The sequence below is a fragment of the Hermetia illucens genome, chromosome 3, assembly GCF_905115235.1.
Source record: "Hermetia illucens chromosome 3, iHerIll2.2.curated.20191125, whole genome shotgun sequence".
Taxonomy (NCBI): domain Eukaryota; kingdom Metazoa; phylum Arthropoda; class Insecta; order Diptera; family Stratiomyidae; genus Hermetia; species Hermetia illucens.
This window is the reverse complement of record NC_051851.1, coordinates 120395595-120418826: the sequence shown is the minus strand read 5'-3', so window position 1 is coordinate 120418826 and position 23232 is coordinate 120395595. Positions and strand designations below refer to the sequence as shown.

The 23232-nt window shown below is 40.8% G+C and overlaps 1 protein-coding gene across 3 annotated transcripts; it reads right to left on the bottom strand.

Annotated features, from left to right (window-relative positions):
* Positions 1-1595: 1595 nt before the first annotated feature.
* Positions 1596-22927, bottom strand: LOC119651298 (tetratricopeptide repeat protein 14 homolog). Of its 3 annotated transcripts, none has more exons than XM_038054820.1 (11): positions 22763-22927; positions 17363-17675; positions 17225-17307; positions 17051-17173; positions 16782-16990; positions 16107-16726; positions 15873-16055; positions 15183-15385; positions 14857-15101; positions 14695-14796; positions 1596-2960 (listed from the first exon to the last, which is right to left on the bottom strand). In XM_038054820.1, exons 2-11 carry the CDS (start codon positions 17634-17636, stop codon positions 1724-1726), a joined length of 3279 nt encoding a protein of 1092 aa, XP_037910748.1. In that variant the 5' UTR covers positions 17637-17675; positions 22763-22927; the 3' UTR covers positions 1596-1723. The 3 variants fall into 3 exon arrangements, with proteins under 3 accessions (XP_037910748.1, XP_037910750.1, XP_037910749.1); XM_038054822.1 differs by having other exon boundaries at positions 17225-17298; XM_038054821.1 differs by having other exon boundaries at positions 15873-16046; positions 22763-22926.
* Between the last annotated feature and the right edge of the window lie 305 nt (positions 22928-23232).

The following is a 23232-nucleotide window of genomic DNA, read 5'->3' as shown; positions in this document are numbered from 1 at the left end:
CTATTTTTCCTTTGAAGCTTTTGCCGTTGTTGCCCCTATCCCCATTTCGCAATGTATTCTACTCCCCCTTGTGTTCTATCGGCCTCCCGTCGTACTGTGTGCACCTTATACCCATCAAGTGTAACTCGAATTTGAAATGGGTGGCATAGCCGCTCAAGTCACAATACCACCGTCCTACCCTGCCACACAGCACTATAACTTCTCCACTACTTCCCATAATACGAGCACAATAAAATTTTCGTGCACCAGAAGTTCCTTTTGAGTTCCAACAAAACGTGTTCGTCTTGCCTCTTTACACTTAGCATCGTCGATTCGAAAGCTGTGCTCGATATTTTCTGTGAATCCAATGCTTTTCATATTCGTCTCAATAATACGAAAGCCATAGACTCCGACAAATGTGTTACTAGAGAAACGCAAAGGAAGCAGATTCAATTGGATCCCGTAATTCTCTATGTATGGGGAAACAGTAAGCATTCAATATTCACAACAGTTCTCCCTGGTCACTCATTCAAGTAAGTTAAACTTTCTCCACTCGGGATACGATTATATTCACAACAGCTGACTCCCAGCGTAAATGTTTACAATTGAAAAGGTACTTATGTGGCTTATATTTACTTCAAATATCTTTAAACAAAACTATAATTAATATTGACGATGAATTACATTCGTCTATTCTTCAAACAAAAAAGCTTTTGTCGACTTTCAACCTCCTTAACCGTCTCCGAACCAAATCCTTTACAATTGAAAAGAAAAAGGTGAATTTGACTCTTCAGTTAAAGTAAAAGCCCAAAGCAAAACCATTGCTCATGGTGAAAATATCAAAAACAACTTTCCTTTTTCCCGTTTCATACAAAACAATAAAAATGCATGAAACAATAAAACAGAAAATGTAATATAAACCACCATCGCCACCAGAGAAAAGAAAAAATTCAAGAGAACAATAGCCGAAACGAAACAAAGCTCAATGAATGAATGGATGGTTGGATGGAAAAAAGAATCCTCCATGCATAATAGACCTTCGGTTTTTACAGAAAAAGAACCAAAGCAGATGAAATGAATGAAAGAAATGAATAAAAGGCAAAGCAACTTGGGAATGAGATAAGAACCAACTCACTTTGTCCGTCGGCTCCCACCAAAACTGTTTCTCCACCCTCACCCACGATTCGTTTTTCATCTGCTTCTGTTCTATTTTACAAAACACTGGGGCCAAGAAAAAGATATTCTTTGTTAGGTGTTACACACTGTACTTGACGATTCCTTTCATTGTTGTTAATGCATTCAAGGAAAGTTCGTTTTTGTGAAAACTACTATTGTGTCCACCGTCATCATCCTATCGTCATAGTCCTTTTGTCAGTCAATATCTTTTGCGTTTCGCTGTTGATATGAAGTCTTCGAGGTCAGCTTTTCTTGTCGAATAATTCTTTAGAAATCAATAACCAAGGAAGAATAATTCATTCTGTCTACTTTGGTAACAGCCATCTGGAATTCTTTTACTCACTTCAGTATGTAGAGGATTAGATACCATATATGAAGGTAACAATATTTAGGATATAGACGCGACTCCAACTGAAAGCAAACACTGAAACACTTATGTATTTACGATTTTGAAGAAATTTATTTCAAAGAATATTTAATAAAGATGAAGATATATTCATTACGTCCTCTAAATATTAGACTTAAACCACAAATTATGCCAAACAAATTCAATTAAAACCAAATATAATTAAAATGGCAAATTATTTGGTGTTGGCTTTTTTAGTAGATCCTTATCTCTTTGCAGAATTTCCTCCTTTCTTTCCTTCTGAGCTTGATCGATCTTCTTGTCAATTTCTTCTACAGTCTCATCGATTGCATCCACTTTCGATGGATTATCGTCCCAATTCTCCTCTTCTTCAGCAGCATCAATCGGTTTCGATTTCTCATACTTATCATGAGCCCATTTGCCATCGATACCGTCTTTGTCTTTGTCCCGATTTCTACCTTTTCGTTTGTAACTATCTTCGTCGCCACTACTTCGGTCATCACGTTGATGGCTTTCTCGATCATCAAATGATCCACGTCGCCCAGGGCGAAAGAATGGTGATCTTCGACCTCCTCGGAATCCACCTCTACGACCTCGACCACGACCTCCTCTAAATCCGCGTCCAAAACCACGTGAGCCGCGATAAGACATGCCGCGTCTACGGCCACCACGACGATCATCTATAGGGCTTCTGGACCCAGACCGCGATGAATAAGAACGAGAACGTGAACGGCTGCCCCGCCATCGACGGTCTACACTGTCATATGACCTGGAACGACGACGTACTGGTGTTCGACTAAATCGACGTCGGTTAGACCGAGAATATGAACGATGTCGAGAATAAGAACGACGTCTAGAACGAGACCGCCTGACGGATCGAGATCGTGATCGATGAACAGATCTTGAACGAGATCTACGTCGCGAAATCGAACGTCTGGCCGACCGTGACCGCCTAGGAGATCGCGACCGCCTCCCTGAACGCGATACAGATCGGCGCGGTGATCGAGATCTACGTCGATATCGAGACCGCGAACGGGATCTTGAAAGGGACCGGCTATAACGATCGCGTGGGGACGGTGATGTTGATTTCCGTGATGTACTGGGTAAATCTTTTGAATCATCGAACGCAGCCAAACGAAATGAACCGAATTTATCCAAGACAACCGGAGGTTTCGCTGGAGCAAGTTGTATAGGAGCAGGCAGACGGGGTCGGTCGATACTAATCGGAGGTGGTGGCGGTGGAGTAGTCGGCTTTTTAACGGGCGGAGGTGGTGGTGGAGACTGTGGTTTAGAAGCGGACAACTGTGACTGCTGCTGATTAGAGTTAAATGATGAATCCCTTTCAATATTTCTTTCGAACGAGCTGTATGGACCCGATTTTCCAACTAATTTTGATGTCGACTGTTGCTCTTTTGAGGTTATTGACTGCTCTCGTCTCCTAGAAATGTTTAGAAAATTTCAATTAAAAATTACTTACTTCTTGGCGTAAAAAGAACACAATCTACAATTGTCAATATATGAAAAGAGTAAACCACACAAATTTGCCTCATACTATCATTACAATAATTGTTTCAATACCAACGTCACGTACAAAAAGATTCGCCGAGAACTAAAAATACACTTATAAAGGGTAGCAAGAGCCAAAGAGCCTGAGATTGAGCGATGGTGCGATATCGAATTGGTGGACCTCGGCTTAAAAGCGAGATGTCTGGAATTCTTATTAAGGCAGGTATAGACCGGATACCGGTTGTTGCACCGTTGATGATGATGACTTATCACTGGAGTGAGAGAACAAATTCGCCACCGATAGTGGACATCAGCACTCGACAGTTGTCTCGGTCACTTGTACTAGGGAATATTACGTACACCATCAATCAGCAGCCGACATTCATTACCAAGCGACAACATCACAAATCAATTACTTAAAGCCAGGAATCTGCATTCCCATATTCATATGCATCTGAAATCATTGGTGGTAATATGATTTTTGGAGTAATTCCACCTGTTAACGCCACTGAAATTTAAGAAGCAATGAAACGAATGAAATCGGAGAACGCAACAGGACCTGACGACACCGTATCTGTGCTCCGGAACCCAACACCGTGGCTCAGTGAGTTCTTCGATCGAGGGTAGAACACCATCTGACTGGCAAGAAAGCACAACCTTCCCAATATGGAAAAAGAAAGGTGGTCTAGCAGAATGATCAATTTACCCTCTGATCCGCAGCAGTCTCAACCGAATTCGTGGCATCGAACAAATACAACAAACTGCGGAACTACCGGCGCAATGCATGTCGCGCAGTTACTCATGAGGAAACACTTTGAGAAGCATCGTCCTCTTTACATTGCGTTTTTGGATCTAGAGAAAGCGCTTGACCCTGTGCAACACGAACTGATTTGGTATGCTCGGCGCTGGTTAAATCGCTCTACCATGAACCGAAGGGTAAAGGTCAAAGTGTGGCGTTTCGTGTCTTTTTGAGTGTTCCTCAAGGGAACACCTTCTTACCACTCCTCTTTGTTCTTGTTATGGTGACTGCAAAATTGGAAACCCAAAGTCCAGTGTCCTTTACACTGCTTTATGCCGATGATGTTTTCCTAGTGCCTCATAGCAAAGCTAATCTTGAGGAGCTTAAGCAAGTTGTTCAAAAATAGGATTATCGCCTAATTGGTCACATGTTCTCAAAGTGCATCTAAATAAACCAGTTTTTGTGGACCAATCCCAATGAACCAGGAATCATCACTGTCAGCCACAGTGATCTGCCCAGAACTGAATTAGTTAAATACCTCGAATCAATCCTATCTGCTGCTCAACTTGGATGAAGTGGCGTTTGAACGAGCAAAATTGCCCACCAATGAACACAAGCACATCCATATTGAAGACTGAAGAGGAGAAAGACATACATACATCATCTACCCATCTCTAGTGAAAAGCACGGAAAAATACAGCCAGGGCGATATAAACATATGTTCTAATTATGTTTTGTTCCGCACGATGGGGTTAGAGATGTACGGCAGAGAAAATGTCTATGTCGTGGCGAAAACGATATATTAGTTCTTGGTATTAGTATTAATATGATAGATAATCCTGGTATGTCTCTAGTTGCTGCAAACTTTGTACACTTGCATACTGTATATTTGTATTTGGTAGTCAATATCCCCTCTCCCGAAAAAACTAGAACGACCCGTTTGTCGGCCACTCTGAGATAGTGGACTTGTCGCACTTTCTTATAGTGTGATCTACCCACTGACACTTCAACACACGCGGACTCAGCTCTTCGTTCCTCAGGCTAGAGAACACTAATGACAAAGCAGAGAGAGATGTTAAGGAAGGTTCGAGACCGTTGAGTAACAGTGGTCACTTTCCATGCACTGCTCCCAGATGCACAGAATGCACGGAGAGAACATTGTCGTAGAACAACCCCAAGTTGATGTTGAAGTATTTGCATTTCCAGATTCTAGACAAAGCAGCGAAGGCGGATTTTGCATTGTTGGTGCATCGGGTGACATAAAACTTAGTGCAACGGTCGGGAGAACCAAGACAATACAAATCAATCGGCACCCCCGATGTTCTGCCGATTAATGCAGTGCAGAGTGTGGTGGCCACTGTTTCACTGAGAACCACTGTTTCACTGTCTAAATCTGGTTGCGTCTCCTTTCAAATCCAGAGCCAAACTCCGTGAGAGAAGAAACAGATGCCATCAGCGCAATCGAGGGATTTCAAAAAAGTTTTCATGGTCCATTGAAGCTCTTTACGTCTTCTAGAAAGTATCCACGAGCGAATGCAAACTTGCCGGACCCCGCTTTAAACTTCAAATTCCTCTCCTCCTTTTGCATCGTCAACATGCCGCCCTGATAGTAGCTATTAGTTGCCCTTGTATGTAGAACGTTCCATATATGTATATGTCAGGTAAAACGGAGATCTAAACTGCATACACTGCTCCAAAATAATCCGAGAAGCGTTAATGTGGTCAGCGCAGGAGGATACAGAGTGGAAACCAGCCTGCTTTCTGTCGATCAAGCTTTCGAGATGTCCTTGAACGTATTCTAGAATAACCTTAGCTACAATCTTTGCAACGACAAGGAACATGCAAATACACTTCCGGCCAACAGTTTGAGATCACCATAAAAAAACAAGGAAAACCTCTCCCAATAAAAACTCTATGGGATTGAGATCTAGACTCAGCGGTGTCCCAACTTCTCAACAGCCTTCCTATCTGCTTTTCTTCTAAGCAAATTTACACAATCTAAATCTCTAGTTTGGATGATTATCTGAATGGAGTCCGGAAGGTAAAGAATTCGACTTTGAAATTACTTTTTATCGCCCTTTTTGCACAATTCCTTCAATTCGCCTCGAATCTCAAGTTTCATTAGCAGAGAAACAGCCCTAGATCTAAATAGAACCACGACTATGTTTGGCCATTAGAATATTACAATCTGGCAACATTTCTTTGATATTACGACGTATGAAAATTCTTTTTGAACCAAATAATTCAAACTTCGACCCGTTTGAAATCTTATTCTGTTTATTTTCGATGGGTTATGGCCCATCCCATCCGTTTCTTCTTGTTTTGTGGCTTTAATGGAGGTTTTCGAATAGCAATAATACCAAACAAGTTAGTATCCCGCAATCATCTTTTCACAATAGTCACCGAAACAGGTTTCGACAGAGATTTATTGACTTGGACACGAATTCCTCGAGCACCTATTTCACCTGCTGGGAACAAAAACAAATTTACCCTCATTAGAACACCTTCACTAAAACATGTTCTTTATTTTGCAGAAACTAATATTTTGGGAGCAAGCTATTCATTCCCTTCTTCCACTCAGTGAGAAATATCTCAAATTCCCAGAATTCAAGAATAAGCGCAAGAAGTAGCTCTGCAGGGACAACAAGAACTGCGATGAGCAGCTCCGTCAGCCAATCTTTTCGTGATGTTATATTCGGTATTGACATCGTTATTTGCGGCGGCTTCTGTCTCCGTTACTACCAAAAAACAAATTCTCTTTCATCACAGCGCATACTATGCTACACTTCCCGAGATTTCCGCGGTACCCAAGCTCAAACGCAACACATTCACCCCCAGTCACAGCCGTAATAAGAGCCTTTAGTTCCCTGCAGGCCCCGGTCCGCTCAGAAGCCCCGTCAGTCAGCCAGATTGTACAACACCCCTTCTGAAAGTGGACAGCCACTGTACTTGCTTCGGAAAAAATAGGCACTTTTGATAACGGCCCAGTGTTCGTCAATAAGTAGACGACACAAAGTACGTCTTGTATGATAGGGTTTGTGGAAGGAGTGACTGTGCTGACTCTGAGGTTTAATAATTAGTTGACGAGATAAAGCTGTTGAAAAGGAGTTGTGTCTTCAGAGTCATTTTTAGCAAGTTAGCTGTTTAGCCGCTGCCAGAGTCTTACTTGGATTTATCGGCAACTGGCTGACTGACAACCTCCTGAACTGATTTTGTTGATATCTGATAATTGACCCGAAGAAACTTCTAGAGATTTGCAGGGTCTGTTCGAGTAGACTCTCGAACTATGTTCCGACATTTTACCTCTGGCTGCAGCTGCGTTTTTGTCCAAACATAGGCATATTCCCTCATTCCCATGTGATGTAATGATTTTTCCAAAGAAGCTGATGACAGTTGTATGTTTTATATGTACTTTAGAGCATTAATGCATACATAACGCATGCAACTTATTTCTTCTAAAAGTGATAATAGTGGATTTAAGTGACTATATTATCTTCTAACTTCTTCACTTGTTTATCTAAAAGCCGATAGGACCACTAAAGTTTTACCAGAAACTATGATGCAATGGTTGCAAATTGAATGAATTCTACTTGCTGAACTTAAGTGAAGTGGAGTAGTAGAAGCAGTAGTATACAGATTGAAGAAGACTGAGCTCCGGAAGTCTATTTCATATCATTTATAATCATAAACTTCGACAATCTAATTTGACTTGGACTTTGATGTGTGTTGCAGCACGAGGTAGGAGACAATGTGATCAGCAATGGGCTCGCCAGTGATTATGATTTCTACTTCTACAGTAATTTTGCCCTATCCCGGCATGAAGAAGCAATTCGTTCATACATGCTTCATGATCTGAATTTGCTGTAGACATAGCACCTAACCTGATGCAGCTGGAAGTCCAGTCAATAAAACTATCGAATGTAAACTCAGATAAATCTCTATTTCCTTTGGATATGGAGCCCATTTTAATGATGGATTAGGAATCGAGGACTTGTATATTCAGTCAAACTGTTTTGAGGACTTTTGGCAGAACCTTTGAAAAAAAAGAGTGGTGGTGGTGCATCTGAGCGAAATCTAGGCCTCAAGATACACCCCGTTCCGATATCTGCACAAATAAAATTAATATTAACAAATTTAAAAATTTTGTCAAAAACCCCACTTAAATTCATGCTGGCACTTGCATAAGGGATAACATAAGACATAACTCTGGGAAATTTGAAGGAAACCCAACTATTATTAGCAAAGTTACACAAGTTAAGGTGAAACTTTTACATTTTATATATTCTAAAACTTGTATGACGTCATTATAACATACCAATTCATCAATACCAAAACAGAGTCAGCTCACGAAACATTTTATTTCATTGTTTAGGATATGGGGGATCCTAAGTCCACATCCTCATGATGCTGCGTCTGAAGAGTTATCTCTGCCCTGGACGAAACCGTCAGTCTGCCTTGGGGTAGTACCTAATTCAGATAGATATATTGGTGCATTGGACAAGCGGTATTCAATCTACGTACTTTATATAAACATATGTATACTTTTACTTTAAGGTGTCCGGATGGCTCAAGAGGTTAAAGCGCTGGACTGTCGTAGCGGAAGGTCGCTGTTCAAATCTGACTGATGGCAGAGGGATTTGCTATCGTGACTAGATGTCGGATACCAGTCGACTCAGCTGTGAATGGGTACCTGAGTCAAATCAGGGTAATAATCTCGGGCGATCACAATACTGGCCACATTGCCTCCGACAGTGTATTGTAATGCACCGTTACAGTCTTGAATGAAGTGCTCTAACATATTTCAAGGCGCTGATCTAATATTGTTTGTTGCACCAACGATTATGCAGATGATGTTTTAATAGCATCTGATAGCAAAAATGATCTCGAGCAACTTGTTCAAAAATGGAATGATCGCCTCATGCGACACGGTCTCAGATATAATTTAAACAAAACTGAATTTTTGACGACCGATCCCCATGGAACAGGCACAATCACTGTCAGCGGCAGTGATCTGCCCCGAACTGAGCGATTTAAATACCTCGGATCAACGCTATCAGCCAATGGAGAACTGCGTTATGAAATTGCTTCACGCATTAACGCATGGATGAAGTGGCGTTCCACAACTGGTGTTCTTTATGATCGACGTATCAACGAACGTCTCAAATCTAAAATTTACCGCAATGTCGTCCGTCCAGTCGCTCTCTATGGTTCTGAGTGTTGGCCGATTATAAAACACAATGAACGGCGTCTTGCGGTAATGGAGACGAAGATGCTACGTTGGACTAGTGGCGTTACACGTTTAGATCACATCCGAAATATCCGCGATCGTTATGGGGTTGCACCGATCGTGGAAAAGTTACGAGAGAGACGTCTTCGATGGTATGGTCACGCAATTCATGCAAACGAACTCGATGGTAAATGACCCAAAAGCAAACCTAAACAACGGTGGGTTGATACGCTAGATGGGGATTTGAAAGCCTCGAGATTGCACCCAGATCAGGCATTCGATAGAGCCAAATGGCGAAACTGATCACGACGAGCCGACCCCGCTTATGAACGGGACAAAGGCTGAAGAAGAAGAAGAAGATGCTCTATCTATGTCTGTAAAATGTACGTATTTCTTGTAGTTTGAACAAAATATGAAGGAGTATTTTAGGTTTTTAGCCATATATGAATGGAAAAATGTCCGTAGAAAATTTCTCATATAAGATGAACACAAAACCTTTATAACCAAAGCGCCAGCTTCCAGTATTCCGACTTGTTTTTAAAACTCAACTAGTTTTCATATCTTCCGGTGTCTCCCGAAAGTTTGTGTGGGATGAATCTTTTGGGGATCCATCACCACTTGGGGTACGCCATTCTCACGTCGCTTTCCCCGCTACTTCCAGCTTTAGATCTGTTAATTTGCGTTGTCGGGTGAATATGGTTTCTTGTTTGTTGTGTTTACGTTTTTTGCAGTATCGCATTGCATTATTTGATAGCAGGCAAAACTCATTTTTAAATTAACAGCTGCCCATCTGCTACATACACTTTTCTCGAGAAATTATTTTCAAGTTACGTGACTTCAAACAAGATTTCTTGGAAATATTGTACATATATACAGTATATATAGTAGTCTGTGAAATAGTTCTTCTACTAATGAATTCTTGTAGGGTATCGATTGAAAGATTTTAGTATTTTCACGAGCGGGTTTTAGTTTTGACATTTGTTGCAAAATAAATGCTGACGCCATAATTGATGGGAATAGTTGACATATAATACTAAATTTCCATGTATGAACTACTGCACACATCAACCCCTAATACAATACTTTCCAGAACGAATTAGCTTCATTATAATAATAATCGTTGGCGCAATAATCCATATTGGATCAGGGCCTTGACGTGTGTTAGAGCACTTCACTCAAGACCGTGACGGTACACTACAGTATACTGTAGAAGGCAATGTGGTCAGCAGTGCGCTCGCCCAAGATTATTATCCTTATTTGACTCAGGTACTCATTCACAGCTGAGTCGAATGGTATCCGACATCCAGTCACGATAACAAATTCCTCTGCCACCAGTGAGATTTGAACCGCGACCTTCCGCCACAACAACCCAGCGCTTTAACCACTTGACCCATCCGGACATAAAATAATGCACAACACAAAATCTTTCACACCTGAAGCGTCCAACTTCCGGTTTCCCGAATTGTTTTTAACATTCAGACTTCAGAAACTTATATTGTATAATCGACTCAGACACTTGCAAACTATTCAAACTCTTGCATAAGGGTGTAAGTTCTTGATATATCTCTGATATATGGAGTGTAATGTGTGATTCCTCATGGAATTCTATGCAAAAAATTTTAATATTTTTTTGCTCTTAACGGATAAAAAACATAATAACGTTGGGAATATTTTGATGGATGAAAATCCAAAGATAATTGCATTCCGAATATTTTCAAAATTTTTATAAAAAATACCCAAACTAAACATCCTCCATTAATAGACAAAGGTTCTTTTGCGTTGTTTTCGATAACATTCTGATTGATGTGTTTGCAGTAACATTAATAATTAAACTCGGTCGTAGCCGGTCCGAAGCCCAGTGGTGAAAAGAGGAGGGATGGATAGCTTCAGTCTGAATGGCTATACCCCACCGCAGCGTCTCAGGGGGTAGGTGAGGAAAATGCAGGAACTTTGCAGTACTGCTTATTACTCACTGAAGAAGCTATCCCCACACCTGGCAGTTAGGGATAAAATAGACATCCATCTAATGACAAGAAGGAGAAATTTGAGGTCCGATACAGATAACCGGAGTCGTCTGACTTGGTGACTGGGTCGGGCTCTTGTAATGGACAGCACGATGTCGAAACCGCTAGTTGTGGGGCGGTCTCGAGCGAGTAGTTGTAGTTCCCATATTGTCAGCTACAGGTATTGCACGTAAATCCCTCACGGTTTCCCTTGATGTCAGAAGTACACCATTGTTCAAACGTGCTCGATGTTGCGGGAAGTACTTGACGGATTCTCCCATTGACATACCACCGACCACTAATACTAACGCCCCTTTAGTTTTTAATAGGATTGTCCAAGTCTAAATGCTTGGCACTTAGTGCTAGTATTAGGTAAAGCGAAGAAACGACTTCACAGATGGAAAAACGAAGCCTGGGAGAACCAACAGATCTGTGAACTCGGAAAGTACAGGGAGAAACCGCACCAGGGGCGGAAGTTTTACCAACAAGTCAGCAGGGTGAAGCCACACCTCGATGTTCATTCTGCCGAGTTAAACAGGGAAATCTGATTTTCGATAGAATGGGCATATTGGAACGATGGGTTGAGTACTTTGATGAACTACTGAACAACCAAAATATCTATAAGATATTCTCCGCTATCTTGCTAGACCGAATAGCCCCATACGCCCAGAACATCATTGGCCCATACTCAAAGGGATTCACTCCAAGCTAATCAGCAACAGATCAGATTTTCTCTCTGCGGCAAGCGATGGAAAAACTATTGGATAATGGACATCAATTGCACCATCTCTCATCGACTTTAAAGCCGCCTATGATCGCACAGCTAGGGTAAAATTGTACACGGCCATGAAAGAATTCGGTATCCCGACGAAATTGGGCTGACCTTGACTCATGTCCGAGGCCAGATAAAAGCAGCAGGATCACTTTCAAGACCATTCGACATCAACGACGGTCTATGACAAGGTGATGCCCTATCATGCGTCCTTCTTAACCTGGCCCTGGAGAAAGTGATCCGTGATGCTGAGGTAAATGCGAGGGGTTCGATCCTCTTAAAGTCCACCCAACTACTGGCCTCTGCTGATGATATCGACATCATGGGAAGAATGACCCGAGACGTACAAACTGCCTTCATCTAGATCGAGCAGGCGGCGATCGGCGCGAGATCTTCACCAACCAACCAACATCAAACCGCACTGGTCGGGAAGAATAAAGATAGGAGATTACAATTGTGAGACCGTTGATAATTTCTCCTATCTAGGGTCGAAAATTACAACCGATAACAGCTACGATAATGAAATCCGTGCAAGGTTGTTGGCTGCAAACAGAGCATATTCCAGCTTACAAAAACTGTTCCGCTCGAAACGTCTCACCATAGGGTCAAAGTTCTTACAGTACAAGACTATGATCTTGCCAGTCCTCATGTATAATTCGGAAACTTTGGTTTTTAGCAAGAAAAATTGCGAACTTTTGGCCGCGTTCGAGAGAAGAATCCTTCGAAGAATTTTTGGCCCCCTACATGAGGATGGACGTAGCCTACGTAACGACGAAATCTATGAGCGATACCATGACCGTCCAGTTGTGGATAAAATCCAGCTCAATAGGTTACGGTGGGCGGGTCACTTAATCACGGATGGAGGATGATCCAGCCCGGAAAATATATAAGGGCAATATCTATGGTAGAAAAAGAAGACGAGGCAGACTCTACCTAAGATGGAGCGATGGCGTAGGTCAGGACGCCAGACAGCTTTTAGGGATATCGAATTGGTGGACCTCGACGCAAAACCAGGATGTCTTTGAGTTCCTTATTAAGGCAGACCTAGACCGGATACCGGTTGTTGCGCCGCTGGGGATGACGATGATGATTAGGTAAAATCCGACATCTGCCGAGATTGTGATAATTCGGAAATAATAATAATAAAGCAATAATTTGTAATTTTAGAAAAAAAAACTTCTAAAAACCCAGGAATCTCCCTATAAAACATTTCTTTCACATATACCTACAGAAAGTAGTCCAGTGGATTTAAATCAGACAATCTTGGAGGACATCGTACTGCCCCAATCTATTCTTCGTTAGGATGTGACGTTCCCGAAATTATTTGGAAGTGCCCCTCCTGATGAAAGTATATCTTGCTCCTTCTCCTAAGTAGCACGTTTCCTAATAAATCAAACGGGACCTCCCGCAATCGATTTTGAAGAATAAAAGCGCCTGTGAGTTGGTCTCTAATAATTCCCACCCTGCTCTTGAATTCAATTGATTTTGATAATATGCTTCACGAATCAATCCACCTCTAATTATTACTGTAAAAATACATTCCTCAACAAACAAAATATTTTTAGTGAAATAAGGATATTGTCTAATTCCCTCTTGCACCCAATCGTTAAAACGTACTCCACTTTGGATTCCAATAGTATGAAAAACTTTCTTATATTTTATTGTTGAAATTGCTTCCGAGTTATCCTACTTCTAGGTTACGATTATTTTAGTAAATTGCAGTAACACTTGGAATGTCAGCCGAATTAATCGGTCTTTTTTTTTATTTATTTAACTATTTCAACTGCTTTTCCGGACCCTAGTAATTAAAACCCAATTGTGTCTGCCAAGGAATCAAAGCTAACAATCAATCATCATCAATCAATTATCTGGTTTATCTACCAGTTATGAAGATGTTTTACTCATTCAGGTATTTAAACATTCACTGAGGTACTCGGTACTTGCCATCTTCTGACCTTGGCAGAGGGTGAGCTGAACTATCAGCACTTTTTTAAACAGCGTTCTGCAGTTTGACATTGAAATGTATAATTTGGAAATATACTCTGTCGAAATAATTTGCCATTCCGTTTGCCCTTTTCCGCGGAGTTGATTGATCCAGCATGAATGGCAAGCATGTACCTAAGATAATTCAAGCAATTCTCAGCAGAATTCTGATGAACTCTGCATCAGTCACTTTACCACCTCAAATTCTTGGTTGTAAAGGATTGGGTCATCTTTATGATTTTTGCCCTATGCTTAAGATCATTATCAGGGAAGAATGAATTCTGAATCTCGTACGAATAAAATAAAAATTTTAACTTATCGAATTCCAACGCAAACAGTCCATTATTTGTACCTTTTCAAAAAATCCCTCACGTTTTTTTAGTTTCTTAGAGAAACTTTTCATTTTTTCTTCTTCACAAAAGCTTTCAATGCTTTTTAAACCATTATGTGACCATTGTGAGTCCGAGGATTGGTTTGAATGCCAGGCTGATCTCTGACAACACCTTCCTCAGTCATATGCTGAGGAGGCATGGTGTTGGTGACCGTAATTATAACAGTGGAATGTTTGCAGATTTCTGTTTCATCATTTCGTTATTATTCGGACCCTCCATATAGTCAACTTTAGGAGTTGTTTTCTGAATATGTATAACAAAAAAGTGCCGGCCCGTCCTGTAAGCAGATCATGATCTGATTTCACTTACTCTGCTGCCTGTCACGATTGCGTTTGCTCGAAGACACACAAATCATCACCCACCAAATTCAATACAGATCATTTCCGCGATCTGGCTACCCTCCAACTTTCTTGCTATGCAGATGACAGAAAATTTGAACAAACCACCTGAGAATTCTAATATTGATGAGCAATCTACCCTCTTAAAAAGTGTTTTTATCTGAACAACTGAAAGACAACAAACTGAAAAATTGATATGCAAGACTACTTACTTTTGCAACAGGTCCACAATCTGTTCATATTTCTGGCATTCTTCAAGATCATCCTGTATTGATTTTCCCCCCGAACCAGGCACTGGAAGCGTTTTCAAAATCCTGCAAGCAAAGATAAGTTAGAAAGCAGATATCCACTGATATTCAAGGGCAAATACGAACTTCAACGCCTCCTTTAATTCCATATTTTCCAACTGCGATAAATCAGAATTGTTCTTTGATTTTTCCTTACGACGTTTTTCCTTCTTATTTTCTTTTTTCATTTTTTTCTGTTTCTTTTTGTCTTTTTTCTTCGACTTTTCGTCATTCTTTCGATCTTTTTTGTGCTTTGACGCCTCTTCTATTAATTTCCGAACTCTGGATTCATAGTCTTCATCTTCGTTTGTCATGTTTAGGAAATTGCGAACCTGAAAATTCGGTATAGCCAAAAAACATAGTTAATAAAAAAAATAAATTAATAAAGGCACGAAGCGAGCCGGCGAATATACTTTTGAATCATAATCATCTTGACCCGAAGCCGAAGAAGTGTTTGCCAGATGAAAGGGTTGATTGAACTGATAACGAGTCGTGCACGATTGTGGATGTTGCTCGTCCATCAAAGCCATGCGCTTACTAAGCGGTGATAGTGATTTTTTTCGGCTGTGATTTTTCTTTTTACTTTTAAACGATGGATCTTCTGATGATTCCGAATCTACGAGTAAACAAAGTGAAATTTCCCCACTTAATAGATAAATTAAGTGTCAAACACTAATAGCAGAAATTGGATAAAACTAAAAATGCTCCAACACATTCAAAATGTCTGCTATTTCAAAATTATTGTCTCAACCTTGTTCGTCGTGACGACTGTGACTATATCGTGTGACGTTCATGCGTCAATGTTGCACTACACGAGTCATACGATTTCTGGCTCCTTTCTACATGCTTTTATAGAAATGTGCAAATAGTATTTTTCTCGCTATTTGTTTTACATTCTACATATTGTTTTACATTCATTTTAATAAATCATCATTTCATATTTTATTTTCAACATCAATATCCAGTTGAAACCTAAAATTTTTTCAGCATATTAGGAAATATTTAATTCAACTAAATTCGAAACTAATGTAGCAGGAATGAGAACATTTGTATTTATGCAGATTGTACTAAGTGTTAATTTTTTTCAGCTACTTTAAACCAACCTGTTGATGAACTTGAAGAATCGCTTGTAGTAGACGACTCTGAACTATTCGATTCGGAGTCACTTGAATCATTGCTCGATGATGTACTTGACGAATCTTTTCGCTTGCGACTTTTGTTTTTCTTCTTGGAACTTCTGTCCTTCTTCGATTCCACTTCCTTCTTGATTATGGTTCCTGAAAATGCTTATTCGAAAAATATGAAAAAGCCGAATATAAGAGTAAAATGCTATTTACCAGGTAACGCTAACTCATTAGCATCTATTAATTGCTTTCCTTGACCAGTTTTACTATTGAGGAAGTCTAGTGAGCTCTTAGCATCCTCATGATGTGGGATTATATTCAAACAGTCCATGTAAGCTTTACGAGCCTCATCGACACGGCTCTCTTCTTCGTAACTTCGACCAAGCGCAACAAGCGTTTCACCCATATATTTTCGGGCATTTGCATGGTAAGGGTTCAGTTTCAAAGCAGTTTCGAAATCATCGACCGCCTTTTTAAATGATCCGCTGTTTGCATACAAAGCACCACGGGCAACCAACCCTTCCACGTTGCGAGGGTCAATACTAAGGGCCTTATTCAGACATTGAAATGCTTCTGAATGACGCCCCACTTTAAAATGTTCGATGCCATCTGCCACAGAACGAAAAGCCCACTTACTCGCCTGGATTTGCCGCAGTTCAGTGGCATATTCTTGTTGTGGGAAACGATTTTTTAAAGCTGGTATATTGCTATAAATTTCATTAGGGTCTAGACCACTTTCCTGAAATAGAAGGTCAACACAATTTGGATTCTGAAACGCTTTTGACTTTCCTAATAAGTCTTCCACCGTAGCTTCATCATTCGCCGTGAACATCCTGAAAATCAACCGGTTATCCTAACTTTCTTATGTGAATATGTCCAACTCGGTACTTATAATATTCAGGCATTTGCTCGGCCGTTATTAATCCCAATGGAGCCTTAGCGTCGATAGTCAGTGCACCTTTCATTCCAAGCACCATTCGATCTGCGTCGGCTGAAACATCTAAAACCTCGCAACAAACATAATCGTTTGCATTATATGTTTTGGGATTGCCTTTTTTATCATAAGCTGGCACTAGGTTTTGGGTCACAACATATGCCTTATAATTGGGAAAATATTAGAATTAAAGCATGATGAATGCATCCTAGAAAACCCTCACCTTTATTGTAATATCAGCTAAATATCGAAACACCGGCTCCCCGGTACATAAAACTTTTACCACAACACCATAAGCTGTTCGCGACAAAACCATCCCGTATATGATATCGCCAGGTTGTATTACCTGTAAACCAATAACTCACTTCGCGCAAATATACTACCGAATAAAAATTACCTCTAATATTTCGGCCACGTGCTTTGATTTATCAATAGACTTGCTCAGAAATGCCTCATATGGTGGCATCACAACCGGAAACGCTTAAATATTTTTTTATTGTATAACTCAAGTGAAACAATACTTTTTTCTACTTACCGTTAGGCTTTTCTCTACGTTTCGCCGAGGGCATGTCTTCAATAAGCTTACTGTCGAAAAGGATAGATGCATTACGTGCTACGAATTGATGGAGTTTCAAGCGTTTGGCACGATCTTGGAACGTTAAATTTTTCTGCCGCGCCATGTAAACAGAATAGTCGGGGTTCGCGATTCCCAGCCGGGGCAAATCATGGTTGCCACGCTCTCCTTCCCAAATCTTTTGTAGAGGTTGCCCGTGAAAACACAGAGATTTCACTATAAGATCGCTGTTCATGGTTCAATTAACTTCAAACTGCTCAACATTTCATTAAGTCTGTGGAAAAATTAGTTATCAAATTAACAGGATATTTGAATAATTTTAAGAATATTTAGGTACAATTAAAAAAAAAAAACAGAAATATACATATATATGTATGGTATCTATTTATCTTTTGGTGGTGTATAGCGCGGCAACCATAATTGCGTGCCATCGAGTCATCAAACTGAAAATATTGGTTTTGTTGGCGTTCCGATTCTATTTGCCCCTCCCTCCAAATCCAGAGCCAATTGACTAGGGTCCTCGGTAGGACGGCAAACAGATGTCGTCACCATAGTCGCGATGTTTGAGGAAAGATGTTATGGTCCATTAAATTCCTCGCCTCTTCCGCGCATAATACATAATCTGCAGGGTGTTGATATGGTCAATGCAGGAGGATCCAGTGTGGAAAATAGCCTACTCTCTGCCGATCAAGCTTTCGAGATGTTCCTTGATACATTCCAGGGTTATTTTAGTTAACTTTGTGGTGGCAGGGAGCTCGCAGATACCTTTCCAATGTCGCTCTCAAGGCGAGCGCCCTTTTCAGAATCTTAATGATCATTTCCTTCTTCCACTCATTTAGAAAAATCTCGGATTGCCATTCTGTATAGATGGAAGTAGCAGCGAAGGGATTATGAAGCTCAGCGGCTTAACTCCATTTGAATGCGTTAGTTGCCGAGATAATTTTGTTACTTTGGCAAAGGTACCCACATGTTACGGTGATTAGTCATTTCATTCACAAAAGGCGAAACTTGATCGGATGTGATACGGTTTCTTTCATCTCTTCAGCTGCTCGTCATCGTGAATGAAGTATAGACCTTTAACGTGAATGAAGTATAGACCTTTAACGTTCCTCTCCGAACGATTTAAAGCCTTGCAACCACACCAAAATGTTAATCTGATTGTTCGTACGCTGTCGATTGTTTGAAACTCAGCTGACCTTATAGCAGCCTCTGTGCTCGAACAATTTGCAACCAATGACGAAGCAATAGACGCTGCAGAAAGCCTCCCACCATTATTTTTACGATCATCTTATGTCCGCGCCAACCCTGCAGCTCTCATCATCACTCATCGCGATCACATTGTCAGTTTTAGGGGCTACTTCTGCTCATAGAAAGCATCTTCTTCCTCAGCCTTTGTCTTGTTCAGAAGCAGGGTTAGCTCGTCACGATAGATTTCGTTATTCTGCTCGGTCAAAGCCTGATCTGGATGGAGTCGCAAATCACTCAATTCACCATCCAGAGTATCAAGTCGTCGTTGTTTCTGTCCGCGTGGTCGTTTCCCATCTCTTTTGGTCGTGTTCGGACCAATCTTAACAAGTGAGTTCTCGTCAACGCGAATTTATACCATCGAATATATATTTTTCGCAATTTTTCCACGATCGGTGCAACCCCATATCGATTGCGGATATCCTCATTTCGAATGTGATTATGATGTGTTACGCCACTAGTCTCAACAGTACTTTTGGCTTCATTGCCGTTTATTGTCAGGGCGGTCTACACTCCGCTAAGTTTTCAATTTGAAACTTTTGATAATGCGTCAATCACAAAACATGCCTGTGTGGGGTATTCAATGAAGTTCTTGAGTACTTTCCGAGGCAGGTTTTAGTTTCGAAACTGGTTGCAAAGGGGAGGAGTGCGGAGGTACAGAAACTAACTACCCAACCCAAAAATCTGAATAAAATTATGGTGGTGGTAAATTCTAAATAAGTCGGGAAACCGGAAGCTGGACGCTTCAGATTAGAAAGTTTTTGTGTATTTCTTCTATAAAGCGATTTGAGTGTGCATTTGTCCTATTGGAAGTTAGCACGTAATATATGTATATATTATGTGAGAATCTCCACTTTCCTGAGAATAACATTCAAAGTCTTAAATTTGCACAGAAACGGCAGCTTTGACCTGTTATAACTTTGTTAGTAATAGTACGATTGGCACAATCATGCTCTGTATAGCCTACATTGTTGCATGATTCTAAGAGGTAGGTTTGCAGCCAATTACTACAAATTATAGTTATATACTATTATTAACTCTATTTGAACAACCATATAGTGACAGCCTCCTAATTTTTTTCAGATTTTTTGGTTGGGTAATTTCTGAAAATGGGTCCGTTAAGGAAATAATCACTTCACTTAAAGACATAATCCCACTGTGCTCTTCAGGCATGGATTGATTTGAAGACTCAGGGCCCTGCTCTGAGTGACATAACGATACCAGTGAATACTGAATGCAGGCTCAGCAGCCTAAAATCGACGATACCGTTCGCTACGTGGACGCCCACATCTAGATCGCGGATGTCCCAGTACGATGGACAGGCATAGAAAACATGAAACCAGTCCCCTAGTCCACTTTACATAGAACACAATACTGACTGAAAATCAACAAAGTCCTGCATACCCACAGCACTGGAACGGTCGTGCTTTCTTGCCAGTTAGATGGTATTCTATCCTCCTCAATAACCCGATTGAAGAACTCCCTGGGCCACGGCGTATGGTCCCAGGTCTTCGCTTTCCAGAGCTAAACAATGTCGGCAGATCCTGTTGTATCCCCCAATTTTATTCATTTTATTGGTTCTTCGACTTTTATGGCGCTCACAAGTGGAAATGGTTCAAATTTCGGAGATGTTTTCGGAAGTGGAGAATGAGCCAACTCATCCATTGAAATCTGCCCGAAATATTCCCGGCATTTGTCCACCGCAGCATGTTGACGGATAATCAAATTACCGTTTTTGTCATTAACGCAACAGAAGTGGTCGATATCTTGTGTGACTTGGTGTTGGCTTTTGACAAGTTAATACAGATTTCTCTCGTTGTTCCGAGTGTTCAGTTTAGCGTAGAGATTTTTGTAATGGACCGGTCGAGTAACAGCGATCCCTTCCCGGTTAACATTCTCATCGGCGAGATACTTATGGTAAAGCCATTTCTTCTTACGGACCTTTATTTGCACATAATCAATCCAAGCCAAATATTACGTGATAAACCGTTTACCGCGCTTGTTCACCCCGAGTTTTACATGGCCGCTTTGTGGATCGTGTTTCTAACTTCTCTCTACGATTCTTCAACGTTCGTAATTGTTGGTAATCGTGTGAGATTGTTTCTTATCTTTTCTCACAAAATCGTCATCACTTAATTCGCGCGGTACCAGTGCGTCTTTCACGCTATTTTATCGGTGGCTTGATTCACAAAACAGAAATCAACGGCCGATGTTGAGTTGCGATGGTTTCATAGCGAACGGCATATTATGAGGATATAGTCAATTTTCGTTTTACTGAACCCACCCTAAAAGAGAAGACAAGTTGGTAAACCATGTTTTGACAATACAATGTCGTGAGATCGCAAAATCGACTATACACTTGTCACCCTCAATGAGTGCTCCAAATCGTTTTTCCCCTATGACATCTGTTCCCATCTACCTTTTCACCCACATGATCATTAAGATCATGATCGCAATGACGATATAGTCATCGGTAAGCACGTTACAGGTCTTTGTATCAAGTAGTTGCCATAGCGCATCTTTCTCGAGATCGAGTCATCAGCCGATCATCAAATCGCTAGACTTCATTAATGACATCATGGAAACCCTCAGAGATAGCAATGTCAAGTCCATACTGATCTGCTTGGTGTACCGAAATAAAGAAGTAGTCATTTTTATCGCGTTCACCTTCTATGCCGCAGCTCTTTGCACCGCACCATCCAGTAGCTTGTAGAGGACAAATATCAATACGAACCTCGCGAAGGGCTCTTTCCGAGTTCCTCTGCTTTTCTAATGTGAGTACCAATATTCAAGGTGCAGACAGGTATTTTTTTATATGGTTGTCATTTACCCGTTAGTTGGATATAGCGTGTCAACCACACCTACGCGCCATCGTTCATGGTTAGCTGAAATGCGCCTCAGTTCCCCCCCACGATTTTTTGAGACGTCTGCACTCCTTTCCACTGCTCTGCCCCAAGTATCCTTGAAACGACCTATCCGTCGGCCATCTTGCGAGAGTGGATTGCACTGTATGGCATAGCTACCAATGTAATTCTCATCTCTCCTGTTTGTAACCTATTCACCGCCACTTCCGCCCTGCGTACGGGTGTGTTCGCAATTGTACGGGTGTGTTCGCAATTGTAAGTGTTGACAAAGGCTTGGAGCTTTTGAGTAACAGTGAAAGTCACTTTTCAAGTGCTACTCCCATATAGCAACACACAAAGAACATCAGCACAGAACAGTCACAACTTGATCTTGGTGTAGAAATAACTGCATTTCCAGATTCGTTCGGTATCGGAATTCGAGCAGCGATCGATAAAGCCTTCAGCCCTTAATCGATCCGCTTCCATGATTTCGCATTTAGCCAGATCTTATGACGCCCCTCCGGGACGTTGCCGATGCCGTGCACCCGAGAAAAGAGCATTTTTGATGGCGGCCCACAATCTTCATTGATATTTTCAGGTGGGTTGCTCCTGTTACGTATAAGGTATCAATCATTTTAGCCATGAATTCATAAGGAGTTAGGTAAAAGTGACAGATTGCTGATTACCCCACTTTGTAACACCCACTCTTTCAGAAAGACCGACAATACGTCCTAATGCTATATAATTCGGAGCAGTTGCATTTCGGAAAGTTCCAGAGACGTCTAAAGGAAGTTACCAAAACCGACCGGCAGAGACAATACAACTAACTTGCATGATCCTAACTAGATTGAATAATTGACGGCAACAGAAGTATTCACTGTGTTTACTGCAATGTCCTCCACTTATTTATACAAATGAATTTTTAAATTATTATAGCTCTCAAAAGCCACAGCGAACGTTCTTCATTTCGTCAAAATTCCTTCCCTTTTCCGATCAAATGTCTCAACTCACGTTGACCAAAGGTACATTGCTAACCTTTGCAGACTGAATGTCGTCTCAGGAGGGTATGGAAGAATAGACAAGTGCCACCAAATAATAACTCACCACACAACCAAATGAACAGCAAAAAAGCAAATTTCACGGGAGGACTCCAAATATTTAAATAAGACAAAAAGACCGGTGTTAGCCAATTGAAATATGTACTTTGTTGATAATCGATAAGAGGCGTAAGTTATCCCATAACATTTTTCCTTCAATTTCTCTCAACGCTTACCTTTGATAAATCCTTTACTTCCTCGATGTTGCCAGGTATCCTTTGTCTACTTGTTAGTATTTTAAAGTTATACAGATTATTGTATCGAGAACGGAATTTATTCCTCAAACGGATGTCCCTCCGTAAACCACTGGAAAATATTTAAGATGGCGAATTTTCACTCTTGACATTTCGAAGCCGGTTTATAGCTTGTCAGTTGACATTCTTCACTTTCGAACATGTAAATTTCGAATAAATGTCGAATCCACTGATAATTTTTTATTTGAATTGCTTGTATTCAAGAATAATCAAAGAACAAGTTCATTTAATCCTTACGCTAATGGAAATATTTAATGGAGATGACAAGTTCTACACTAATTGGTAAAATAATGGTGTCAACTGTAATTCCAGCCTATTATCTTGGACAAAAACCAATTGTATAAGAGCGTCTGTTCCCCAAGGAGTCCACTTTTTCCTACCTTCACTGTTGT

Excerpts from the sequence above, each read along its gene's own strand:
- LOC119651298 (XM_038054820.1), bottom strand. The coding sequence starts at position 17,636 with ATGAACAGCGATCTTATAGTGAAATCTCTGTGTTTTCACGGGCAACCT. Across the intron at positions 17,308-17,362 it reads ACGTAGAGAAAAGCCTAACG|CGTTTCCGGTTGTGATGCCA; the intron begins GTAAGTAGAAAA and ends AAAATATTTAAG. Across the intron at positions 16,727-16,781 it reads CAAATGCCTGAATATTATAA|GATGTTCACGGCGAATGATG; the intron begins GTACCGAGTTGG and ends GTTGATTTTCAG.